General features: G+C 32.5%; 1 protein-coding gene across 11 annotated transcripts in view; it reads left to right on the forward strand.

The window, feature by feature from the left end:
• GTF2I (general transcription factor IIi) overlaps positions 1–13,634 on the forward strand; it is a 94,054-nt gene that overhangs the window by 40,253 nt on the left and 40,167 nt on the right. For 2 of the 11 annotated variants that reach the window (XM_033111037.1, XM_033111031.1), the window contains exons 10-12: positions 6,268–6,327; positions 8,328–8,384; positions 10,301–10,363. In XM_033111037.1, the coding sequence (XP_032966928.1) occupies positions 6,268–6,327; positions 8,328–8,384; positions 10,301–10,363 (180 nt within the window). The remainder of the gene's footprint in view (positions 1–6,267; positions 6,328–8,327; positions 8,385–10,300; positions 10,364–13,634) is intronic. The other 9 variants (XM_033111040.1, XM_033111035.1, XM_033111039.1 and 6 more) reach the window with 5 other exon arrangements.

Below are 13,634 nucleotides of genomic sequence, written 5' to 3' on the forward strand. Positions count from 1 at the left end.
TAAAAAAATAAACCTTTGTCACTTCTGGAGCATTATAAAAGTGTTATGAGGGCCAGCCCGGTGGCTCAGGTGGTTGGAGCGCCGAGCTCCCAACACCGAGGTCATTGGTCCGATTCCCACGTGGGCCAGTGAGCTGCACCCTCTACAGCTAAGATTGTGAACAACAGCTCTCCCTGGAGCTGGGCTGTCGTGAGCAGCCAGAGCTTGGTGTCAGCTGCTGTGGGCTGCCTTGAGAGGCCGGCAGCCAGCGTGAGCCACCAGCAGCTGGTTAGAGCTGTTGTGAGCGGCTGACCATCGACTTGGGACCGACTGCCTCAGCCGGGGGAGCGCAAGGCTCATGATACCAGCATGGGCCAGGGAGCTGTGTCCTACACAACTAGACTGAGAAACAACGGCTTGAACCCGGAGTGGGGAGTGGGGGGTGGGGGTAGGGGGTAGAGGGTGAGGGGTGGGGGCGGGAGGAGGAAGAAAGGGAAAATATAAAAGTGTTATGAATAAATTTATTCTGTTTTGTTACCATGTGAATACATACATTTATTAAACAGTTTCATGGTGAATTTCATGATCTTCATCTGTTAGTTTTGAAAAATTTATTGCTTGTGACATTAGGAAGTGCATGGCTAAAAGCTTGAGATAATTTTTAATTAAGCTTTGAGAGGATTTTTAATTAAGAAGTTAAAATTTTGGAAAATATTTAGCCTTTATAGCAGTTGTTGGTACCTGATTAACATATATGCATAAGTTTAATAAATACTGTTTAATAAAATACTCTTTTTTTACACAGATTATGTTTAATTTTTAAAATAAAAAGTTTGCCTTTGTCTTTGGTATTGTCTTTTTGCATTGCTGTAATCACTAGCAATGATATTAGAAGGAAGCCTTTTTGTACCCTTTTGAAATTGGAAGTGTGAGTGATTTTAAGGGGATGCCTGTGTAATAAGAGTTGGAACCCAGATGTTTGGAGAGAGTCAAGATGGCCTGAAATGATAGTATCCTTAATGCAGTTGAAGAAGGTGGGAGAGACAACTAGTTTTTCATCTAGCAAGGAGAGAGATATAGTCCATGCAGTTTGGATATTTTTCTTTTTTTTTAATTTTGTTTTATTTTTATTGGGGAACATTGGGGAACAGTGTGTTTTTCCAGGACCCATCAGCTCCAAGTCTCGTTGTTGTTTTCAATCTAGTTGTGGAGGGCGCAGCTGCCTGGCCCATGTGGGAATCGAACCGGCGACCTTGGTGTTATGAGTACTGCACTCTAACCAACTGAGCCAACTGGCCACCTTGGATATTTTTCTTGATAATTGAATTTTGACAGTTCTTTGTATATTCTGAATAAAAGTCCTTTGTGGTGTGATTTGCCAATAGTTTAATTTGATGAAGTTGAATTCATGGGTTTTTTTCCTTGTATGGATTGCTCATAGACTTAGTTTTTGTATAGTGTGCAAGATACTGAGTTGTAATTTGGGCATATTGAGTTTTCCCAGCACTATCTGTTGAAAAGGCTGTTCTTCTTCCATTGCATTACATTTACATCTCTGTCAGTTTCTTGAGTATATTCTTTTACACTGATCTCAGTGTCTATCATTTTGCCAAAATTATGTTGTCTTGAGTACTGTAGTTTACAATGTCTTAAAATCAAATTATTCTTTTTTGAACTTTTTTTGCCTGTTTTAACTCCTTCTCATATAAATTTTAAAAATAAGCTTGATTGGTTCAAAAACATCAATGATGGCGATTGTACTGAATTTATAGACTAATTTGGGTTGATATCTTAATACTGAATCTTCTGATTCTTGAGCATGGTATGTATATATCTTATCTTTTAGCTCTTCCTTGGTTTCTTTCATCAGTGCTTTGTTTTCAGCATACAGATCTTGTATATACTTTGTAAAATTTACACCTAAGTAGTTAATGTTTTTTGGTGTTACCATAAATGGTAGTGTTTTTTTTACATTTCAGCTTCTGTTTATTGCTGATACATAGAACTACAGTAGATTTTTACATGCTGACCTTGTATCTTGTGACCTAGTTAAAATTCACTTAGTAGTTTTAGCAACTGTTTGGAAAGATCTTTGGGATTTTAATTTTTTTCCTTTTCTTTTTCTTGTGTTAATTTCACTAGGATCATTTAGGCTAGGATCATCTAGCGATCTGTTGAATGGGAGCAGTGAGAGTAGACCTCCCTGCTTTGTTCACAGTTTTAGCAGGAAATCTTTCAGTATGACAGCTCTGGGTTTTTTGTTGATGCCCTTCATCAGTTTGAGGAAGTTCCCTTGTGTCAGAGTTTGTGAAGAGATTTTATGGTGATTGGGTGTTGAAATTTGTGAAAAGTCGTCCCTGCACCTTTTGAGGTGATTATACGGTTTTTCTTGTTTAGTCTGTTCAAATGGTAATGACATTAATTTTCAAATATTGAACCAGCCAAGTATCCCTGGGATAATAAACCCTACTTGGTTATGAAGTATTGTTCTTTTTATATATTGTTGAATGTTCTTAAGAGATACTGTTTTTAATTTCTTTTAATAGCTATAGGACTGTTCAATTTATGTATTCTTGATTGATTTGGCAGTTTCTTTCTTTTAAGGAATTTATTTACTTTGTCTTAACTTTCCTCTTTTTATATTCATGTCTATTTGCAAGGTCTGTCATGATGTCTTATTGCCAATTTTGTAATTTGTGTCATTCCTTTTTTCTTGGTTGATCTAGCTCAGGCTTTGGCAGTATTGACATTTAGATCACACAATTCATCGCTGTGGGCAGCTGCCATATGCTGTGCGCTGTAGGATGTTTAGTCATCTCAGTGACCTCTAACCACTAGGTATCAGTAGCATCTTCCTAGTTGTGATAATCAAAATGTCTCTAGACATTGCCATGTCCCTTAGGGGACGGTATCACTCTCAGTAGAGAACCATTGGTCCAGATCTAGAGTTTTCTCAAAAAATTTTTTTCCCCTCAACGATTTGTTTTTTCCCTTAAAGAATTTCAGGGATTTACTCTTGTTTCTTTTTTCTGCTTCCTTTAATTTTAATGTTTTTGTTTTATGTTTCTTATGATAGAAGCTTAAATCATTGATTTGAGATTTTTTTCCCAATATAAACATTTAATGCCGTAAACTTCTTAAGTATTTGTTTAGCTGCACTGCATAAACTTCCATTTGTATTTATTTTTATTCAATTCAAAACATTTTCTAATTTCCCTTGTGATTTCCCCTTTGTCCTGTGGTTTATGTAGAAGTGTGTAGTTTTAATTTTCACACACTTGTGGACTTTTCATATATCTTTCTGTTACTGATTTTCAGTTTCATTATGTTTGGAGAATATTTTTTGTATAATTCCAGTTATTTTAACTTTGTTAAGGTTGGTTGACAAGAGTGGTACAGGTCTGCTGTATCCTTACTGATATTTCTGTCTACTTGTTCTGTCAATTGTAGGAGTACTGAAATGTCTTGCTGCCTTTGTGGGTTTATCTGTTTCTCCTTTCAGTTCTGTCAGTTGTGCTTCATGAGTTCTGAAGGTCTGATGTTAGATGTCAGTATCCCAGTATCCTTTCCCCTGGGCTCGTTTCGGGCAACTCCCTTCCAGCGGTAACCCTTGTCCTGACTTGTAGCAACATAGATTAGTTTTGTCTGCTTTGGTATTTCATATAAATAGAATCCTTCCACATGTACTCTTTGTTTCAGGCTTCTTTTGTAAAATATAATTTGTGAGACATTGTTGGGTGTACTTCATTTATTTGCATTGCTATATTGTGTTTCTAAATTGCTTTTTAAAAGGAAATGTTTAAAATCTACATCCATAATGTACATCTACTCAGGTTTACCGAATCTTAATATTTTGTCGTCCCCCATCGCCCACATGATGTAACATGTTAAATGTAATTGACACCCTTCTTTGAGCTCTTTGGGATTTACACTTTTTCACCTATTGCTTCTGAGTTAACCATTGTTTTGAAATTGAGGGTTGTCCTTCCTGGTAATGATTTTATACTTATACTGTGTATATATTCCCACGGAAGTGTCTGTATAAATATCCATCCATGCACATATATTTTATGTATAGTATTTTCTCAGTTTTTAAGCTTGTCACAAATGTTATCATACTGTATATGTTTTATATATGTTTTTGTGTGTCAGTCATTCAGTATACATTTTCAAAATGTATGTATTTTGTCACATGTGGATTTAATACTTTCGTTGTGGTAATTACATTATGTGATCATTCGTTCATTCTTCTATATAAGGACATTTATGTTTTCTTCCAAAACTTTTGGTGTTCCCAAATAGTCTTGGACACATCTTTCTTTAAGATGGTGGTGCTCAGATGTGAGCGTTGATAAAGTTTGATTTTTCACAATGACTGGTAGACACTACTATCAATTGTAGGAGTACTAAATGTCTTGCTGCCTTTGTCCTGTGGTCATTTTGAGTGTGAGGGTCAAATATGCTGCCTGTCATACGAATAAAATTCAAATACGTGCTGTTAAAACATACATTGCTAAAAGTAAACATCATTGATAATCACTTGAAAGTATAATGATCTGTGAAGATATGCTAAGCAAATATTAACCAAAAGAAATCAAGTTTCGCGATATTAATTTGAGGCCAAAAAACCCCCAGAAAAAGTGTAAAGAGTAAGACTACATAATGTATATAGTAATGTCACTAAGTTGATAAAGCAGTCATTAGTTTTATATACCTAACAATGTAGCCTCAAAATAAAAGTAGAAATAAAGAATTGACATAATTAGGACATATTGATAGATCTGTAGTCACGTGGGAAATTTTAACAGAAACAAATGATGAGTACTTATAAATGATAAATAGAATATTTTAACTCTACAGTTTACAAACATAAGCTAGTTGATGTATATCCAGAATTCTATACCCAGCAAATAAATGTTTACTTATAGAACATGGATCTTTTACAGAAATTGACTTTATACTTGTTCACAGATAGTCTTAAAAATTTCTTGAACATAACGTAATGTAGAACTCAGGTTATTTAAAATAGAAATCCTATTCACTGGGAATCCTAAGAAATATATTTGACTTAAAGAGGACCTCTTTTAAAAAATTTAGGACAGAATAATATTGAAAATGCCATATAGCTAAACTTGTGAAAAAGCAGCTAACACAGTATTTAGATGTCAATACTCTTAGCTATCATTTAATTATTTTTTTCCGTATATTTTTACCCAGGATCACATCATTAGGAAGCAGTGAATCTGGCATTTGAATTCAGGCCTCTTTCATTCAGTGGCTTGCTCTTAGTTGAGATTCCAAATACAATTTTTGTATTTTGTATGAAAATTGTTTTCCTCTATGATGTGTCCTTTGCTTATAATGTGTCCTTTGCTTATAATGTGTAGTTTTGTGCCTTTTTGTGAAATTTCTCATGCATTAGCAAGACTTTCAAAAGTCCTAGGATATTTTCCGAATAATATTCAGAGATAGTTAGTGAAGAGGTTTGTATTCCTATTCATGTAAGAGCATGTTTTATGTTAAGTAGTCATTGGAAACACGCTTTTTCTCTTTTAAATCTGTTTCTTTCATCACTTAAATGCTTGAATAATACACGTACCTGCAAATGTGTTACCATAATCTCTTATAATAGCATTTTATGAAGGTTTAATTAACCCAAAATACTTCATATATTAATGATTAGAAAGAATTGTGTTATTAAAAAAAGTTCTTAATGGATCTATCTGCAGGAAAGAGGGGGATTCTGAATTAACTATTAGTTTGTCATGTTTCTATTTCAGTGGAGATTCACGCTTACTGATAGTTTAATTACGTGATTTTAGAGATTCTAAGAAAGGTATAACAATTTGATTCTGCGTTTTTCTTCAGTATGACAAAAAATTAAGCAAGTATTTGTCATGGAAGGAACAAATACACCCTTGTAAGATAAACCTGCACTTACAATCTGTATGACATAAAAGTGGCAATTTGAATCTCTTAAGAATCTTTTACTGTTCTAAAAAACCCATTCTCACCATTTTAGACATACCATTTCCATCCAATCCATACTGTAGTCATTTTCAAAATTTCTTTTGACTGTCTATGTACGAATTTACCTGAGCACACTTTTTTCGTTCATCAGGACCATAAATTGACACCACTCATTTTCAGTCATTTTTTTTTAAATTTTTCCTTTTTTGTTCATGAAAAGGCTGTATTATTCCATATCTTTCACCCAGATTTCTTTACTAAAGTGACCCAAAAATATTTTTGGGATTACTTTTGAAGTATTATCTTTGTATTCCAAAGCAGGCCCTTCTGAAACTGATGATGTTGATGACAAAGTTCCCCTTTCGAAGTCTTTGCAAGGTATAACTTTTTCACTTCCATTTTCCCACATACTGTTTATATTTAATGTTTCTTTATATTGGACAGACTGTGTTTTAGTATTTATATCTGTATTATTACTTTTCTAAATGGAAAAGGAAAAAATGTATTGGCCTTTTTTTAAAAAAAAAACATATAAATGAACTTCACAAGCAACAATTTTTCAAAACCAATTTTCCCTTTTGTGAATCTAGTAATGAATCTCGAAATGGGTACATGACACACTTTCATATTTAAGGTAAAGTACACATTTATACCTTATATCAGAATAGTCAGAAGTAAGGTTTTTATTGTATAGTTAGTAATGTAAATATCGATACTAAGGTCATGTTGATACTTAGCTTATTGAAAGATTGTAAATATCACTTGTAAATCCCTAAGTTTATTAATTGAATACCTTTTTGGGAATTTTTGTATGGTGCTCCCTATCTAGGCTATTTGTGATGGCTTTCTCTCTCTCCTGGCTTTGAGCGCATAAGATTTATTTTCTTTAGCTTTACTTTTAATATAAATGTGATTGCTTATTTCAGATTTTAAAAGAACCAAAAAGCACATAGAATCACTGTTTCCATGCACTCTTGTAATGTGGAGGTGGAACAACCACCTGACGTGTTCTTCTCCTTTACTCAGTCTTTCCTTTTTAAGTATTGGTCTCTTCTCCATTCTCTCTCATTCCTTTGACCACACATCTTTGTTTTTTCCGACATTAGAGTCAAAGAACCTAATGTTCCATAAATTCAAATGATAAGATTTAAAAAAAGGAGGGAAGGGACTGTGTGTTGAGAAAGAGTATTTAAAAAGTTGAAGAATAATTCAGTGCTCTAGATTTATAGATTTATCTAGCATTTTGAGCTCAGGTGAATTTTCATAATCTGAAGTAAGTGGGAAAGAATCCCAAGATAATTATGGCATGATAAAGCTAGACAGGGAAAATCAAAAATATTTGACTTCAGTATGGCATTTTAAATTCAAAGATACTAGACACTAAATGACAGTTTCTGAAACTGTAATCAATGCTCTTTAAAAATAAAAATAAAGTATATTTAAAGCCTATGTCTGAGTGTTGTACATTTAGTACAGTTTCTGAAATTAGGTGACAAAATGAGATGTGATTTTGCTTCCCTTGCCCCCATGTGATTTGTTCTCACTCTTAGGTAATACATGCATACACAGAGGAAGTGATTGTCAACCTTTTTCATGTTAGTAGCTCAGATATGTAGGGACAGAGGTGAATATTTTGGGGCAGTTTGGGTACGTAATCCTAAGTGGCTCTCTAATGTTTTAGATTACTTTTTTCCTATTTATGAGTAAAGCTTCTGCTCTAGTAGGATGAGCCTGTTTACCTTGTGACTGCCTAACCTGATACATTGCTTTATGTTCCAGTTTTTAGAAGCAGGCAGATTATATTACCTGAATTAAAATGCTTTTGAGACTAAAGGTAGTATCTTAAATTTTAACTTACAAATTTCTTTTAAGTACAACTTTGAATAAATAATGGGGATTGAGTTTCCATAGCTTCCACCATAGTAAAAATGGAAAGCAGGAAACATTTCACAGCAAAACCTACACTTGTTTATTTAGACTTACTAGAGTGTATGAGCAAAGAACAAATTTATTCTGATTTGTGTTTTTTGTGTGTGCGTCATTGACAGACGAGCATGGTACTTTGAAACATAATTGTTCTAGTTCTCTAATTCTAATATCTATGAGTAATTATATTGTGTAGTTACAGTAACTAACTTTAAATCCCCAAACCTACTTAGGTTTACTCTATGTTTACATTTAAATAAGTTTTTGAGTTTTCAAATAGAGGTCTTAAATGTTTTCTGAATTAGATCACATTGAAGTGACTGCTAAGGAGTTAAAAGAATCAATTTGTATATGTTTTGTTATGTTTAAAATTGTTTGCATTGTTACCTAGTTTCTCTTCTTTCAATGTAATTTTTTATTGGTTTATTATATGTGATTGATTTTCTTTTTAGGAAGCCATCATTCTTCAGAGAGCAATGAAGGAACAGAAATGGAAGTGCCAGCAGAAGGTTAGAAATAAAGGAATTTTTATTCTGCTGTATTTGTGTTATGTTTGCTCTGTATCATAGAGAATATTATCCTTAAAACACCTTACTTGGAAATAAAAAGGTGATTGTTTTGGTATGTCTTCTTAGCCAACAGGTTTTCTTTTTTTGAATCCTAAAATGTAATATACCTCTTTTACTGTACTGAATAATAAAGCATATGGGGATGAAAACTTAAGTGGTAAGTAAAACTCTTCCTGATGCAAAATCTTCCCCCTTTTTTTTGGTCATCTTGTGCCATGTTAAATTATTTTACAGAAAGAATAACTTCAGTATTTTAGAATTATAATTATTACTGGCTGTTCATATTTAATTTTTAAACATACGATTTAATGGTGCCATTTTTTAAAGTAGGGTAATATATTCTACAGAAGATGAATAAAAGAGAGATTTCCTCTCTGCTTATTTTTATACCCATAACTACCTCCTGAACTACTCTGTCTGTTTAAGCAGCCGTCTTCCTTTGTTCTCCTGATTGAATAACTATTTACTTGTGGTACCGCTTTTTTAATTACTGGAATCTTGAGTTAAACTGTTACGTAGAATGGCTTCCTATTTCTGAGTGGTTTGTATAGTTTCAAAAGAATTTTTATAGATTGCTCCCGAGGAAAATGGCTGGTAAGGTAACTTAATCTTGTTTTAGATTTTTTGTTTCTCTCGTAAACTGGTCATGTTGTACCTTATTTTCTAGGATGAGAATGAAGTCTATTCTGTAACTTTATTCCTTATAATTGCTTTTTCATTTTATTTTTAAAAATCATTAATTTGATCTTTTACCCTCTTTGAGTGGAGGGAGTTCTTAAGGTCCTTGGAATGTTGGCTAATCTTACCAAATTCAGTTTTAGAATTAGGGTTTCTAACTGGAATACATTTCTTACAGAAATATTGAGATGTTCATTTTAAATATTTTACATTTCTTTTTGACATCTTTTTTATAGAAGATAATGTGGATGAATTTTTTTAATGTTTTACTGTGTGGAGGTAATTAGATGTTCCTCTGTTTTGAATAGGTGGTATTTACAACAAAATACCTGTATACAAGACACACAGTACGGGGTTCATCAGGCAATATGAATTACTCCACAGTTTATAATTCTGTCATTAGGTACTAGGCTTGGAAGTACTTTATTTTTGAGGATATTTTTAAATTGTCATATTGCAGTGTTAATAGAGTTGAATCAAACCTGGGTTCTGGTCTTTATTCCTTTACTAACCAATAAGCATAATCTTTGGCAAATCAATTAATCTCTCAACCTTTGCAAAATGAGAGTTGATGAAGATACTTTCTAGCTGAACTTCTAGCACTAACATTCTGATGTACATTTATTTGTTTTGTGTAGTAACACAAATATTAGTAAAATATTTAATTTTTAAAAGTATCTTGCATATGAAGTTAGGGGATCTAGTCTTGTATGCATTTGTTATAGTCATTGTCTTGATCCAAAGGTCCCCACTGCAAAAAATTTTTTTATTTAACAGTATAAACCACTCCTAGGATTTCTGAAAGCAGAGGAGCAATAGTGAAGGAAAACAAAGAATTAGAAAGCCTTTGTTTTTATTCTATCATTTTTCAGTTACAGCAGGAAAATAATTGTGACTTCATTATAACTTTATTCCTCTAAAAATACAAGCTTTTTTTGAGTCCATTAATGCAGGTAACTTGGTATTATTTAATAGTTTTCCAGAGTTTTTTTTCTTTTTGTTTTTTCTTATCCCTATTTATAATTAAAAGGGTCAGATACTTTAATAAATATGAGATGAATTAAAATGCCAGTAAAATTTTATAGTAGGCTGCTTTTGGAGTATCAGATCAATAAAATGTTGGAACATACAGAAAGTGCTTTATAATGAATGTCATTTAGAATTTTATTTTTTTCAAGATTCTACTCAACATGTCCCTTCAGAAACAAGTGAGGACCCCGAAGTTGAGGTGACTATTGAAGGTTAGTTATTGAAAAGCCTTGATTCCAACAGTTTACTTCTGGTCATAAAAACACTTGTCACATTCACATTTCTAAGTATGCATTTCATTCATTCTTAACGGAAACTTGTGATAAAAAGTGAAGCATATATGTGTATGTGTGACCAAAGCAGCCCACTTCCCAGCAGTGTATCCAGTGCTTTGGGAGATTTAGACAACAGAAATAAGCCGTGAAAATGAGCGGTGGACCAAGCTATACTTTCTATCATTGGGAATCGAGAACACAAAACGAAAACTATGACCAGACTGGATGCACACAGAACCAGATTCTGTAACCTGTTAATGGGTTGTGATAAAAAAAGAGACCTAATCAGTATCAATAACCCCTGATATCTACTTGAGTAAAGTGGAGGAGAAAGTGTTGATAGCTTAGTCAATTTTTAAAGAGAGTTTTCCCCCTAGAGTACTATTAGAGGCTAACATATAACGTGTTCTTAAAAACTTTTTGAATCAATAGCTACAGATATATTCTAAATTAATCTCTATAGCTAAAGTTGCTTCAAGCCTAGTTTTTTCTTTAAAGATAATGCATGAATGCAGGTGAACCAATTTGTCCTGAATTACTTAAAAATTCAGCAAATACAGTTATTAGCAGTGTCACATTTCATATTTAACAATTATTAAATACATATTGATTTTTTATTTTTAAATTAATGTCTCACACTACTCCTCTATAAATTTTTCCCCTAAATTCTTTCCTAAGATAAAATATTAAAACAGTACTACAAATTGCACTGTGTAAAGTTTTACTTATTCCTGCCCTGCTCTAAAGTCCCTATACGCAGTTCATTGTGTATATATCTAAAAATAATTTGATGTATATATAATTCATTTTATGAAAAAATATATATGCTTTCAGCATACATTATAGTAAATATTAAAATACACATATATCACATTTCCCATAGGTTTTTTTTTTTCCATAACCACACATCTTGGTACTTCATCATTTTTATTTTTTTAAACTGCTGCATAACCCTTCTTGGTTTCTCTCTCTCTCTCTCTCTCTCTCTCTCTCTCTCTCTCTCTCTCTCTCTCTCTCTCTCATAATGTCTTCTGTAGGTGTCACTTGGTTATTTAGTATTCGGCTATTTTCAACTACTCAAAATGTTTGTCTTCATTGCTTCTAAAATATAAGTTGATTGGTAGCTTTCACCTAATGAGAATTTTTCTCATACTTTATACTCATATCTCTCTAATATGTAGGTTTCTTTTATCATTAATATAATTTTACTAACCTAAAAGCAATTCTGAATTGTTTATAGTGTATTAATAAATAATTGTCATAATTGATTTTTAGTTAGAAACTTTATTATCAGAGAAGAAAAATCTGAAGGATGTATAGATATCATAAGCACTTAGAATTTTGTCCTTTCTATACAGATAGGAAAAATAGAGGTGCCTATTAAAATTACTTGGGCAAAACTTTTAAATAGGAAAAATAAAGTTGTTTTTATCAAATGTTAAAGTAGATAAAGGCTGCATTAAAATTCTGTAGAAAGTAAATACATGCTTTTATAACATAAGGCCTTTAAAGAGATGTTAATGATAATCACAAAATAAGTGGCTCGTGAACCTGGTATGTCAAGCTTTTCAATTTTAACTCTTTGGAGGGAGCGATAAACTTTATTTTCTTAAACTTAAGCATACTACAAGAAGCTTGATTTATCATCCAAATTCATCAACAAGTAGTAGAATTTTGCTATATAGGTGGCTTCTGTATGTTCAGAAGACCAGTGAAATACCAGGTCTGTGTAAGTAATTACTTCACAAAGTAGCATTTTCCACGGCATATATGTTCATGAACAAACTATATTACCAGCCTTAATTAAATTGCTAATTGTTTTTTAATCCATACATTAAAGAGGGTAAAGTTTAAGTCTGTGATGTTAACCAGGAAGGTCAAATGAGAACTTGCACATTTTTTTGATAAGTATATTGTTTATTTTCTCTGGAACGATGATTGCAAAATGGTAGAAACTAGTTAAGTATCTATAGTTAGAAAATTAAGTTTTGGTATATTATAATAGAAAAAAATCACTGAAACAGTGAGGTTTTAAAAATATAAGTGATCCAAAAAAAGAACCCTAAAGTTATTTAGAGAATAATGTTAGATTTGTTTAAATGCTGGAAGATGATAAATGAAGATAATCCTGCATGCTTGTGGATGACTTTTATTTTCTCCTGTTGTATCTTTCTGCATTTTCCAGTTTATAGAAAAGGTAAAAAAAAAAAAAAAGAGAGAGAAAGAGAGAACTTTTTCATCAAGTAAGTTTGTCAGAGTTTCCACAGTACTTTAACTTTGATGTCTTTATTTGACATTATGTGGAGTGTTAATGAAGCGGCTGAATGACATCGATACAGACGCATTACCTCTGTCGCGTCATGTTCACTCGCTACCAGTGCTGTGCTCTTCCATTTGTGGTGATCCACTTGAGCTTGAAGTCAGTGGTACACTTTTATAACTTATGGGACTTAGGTTTGAGAAATAGCCCTTAGAATAATAATACAGCTGTGCAAAACTTAATTTTGTAAATATCACATCTACATTTTGGGGTAAAATTAAACTGCCATCACGTTTTTGATAAGTGCAAAGAAAATCTTACCTCAGAATTGTTTGAGGTCTAGCTGTTTTGGGCAAGCTGTGGTATTTTGCCATGTATAATGCGTTCCCATGTATAATGTGCACCCACGTTTTTGGCCCAAACTTTCAGGGGAAAAAAATCTTTCATTTTAATTCAATTTTTTCTTTTTTTTACATTAAGATACTTGTTTTTTGTATTATAAATGAATTTTAGCATTTTTTAACATATTGTGGTACAAGAAATTTTATGTACCGGTAACAAATTTACGATATTTACTCATCAGAGAAGGCCTGCATTAAATATAACTTATAATAACTTTAGGGGTCTTTTTTGGATCACTTAACATTTTTCATCATTGCAAGTTCGTCGTAAGTTCAACAAAACCAATTATCATATTCCAGGGTATTATTTTGCATACAGATATCGTTACTGATTTCTAGAGTAATACATTTAACTCATAAGCATAAATAAAAGACTTAAGAAAATTTATATGGATAGAGAATTAGTATATCTATACTAATGCACATCCTCATTTTTTCCTCACAAATTTGGGCAAAAAAAAAATACACATTATACACGGCAAAATACGATAATAACGGGAAGATTTTTGCTTTAAAAGAGGTTTCCTATCATGTGATTGGTTCTCTT

Source organism: Rhinolophus ferrumequinum, chromosome 7 (genome assembly GCF_004115265.2).
Source record: "Rhinolophus ferrumequinum isolate MPI-CBG mRhiFer1 chromosome 7, mRhiFer1_v1.p, whole genome shotgun sequence".
Classification (NCBI taxonomy): domain Eukaryota; kingdom Metazoa; phylum Chordata; class Mammalia; order Chiroptera; family Rhinolophidae; genus Rhinolophus; species Rhinolophus ferrumequinum.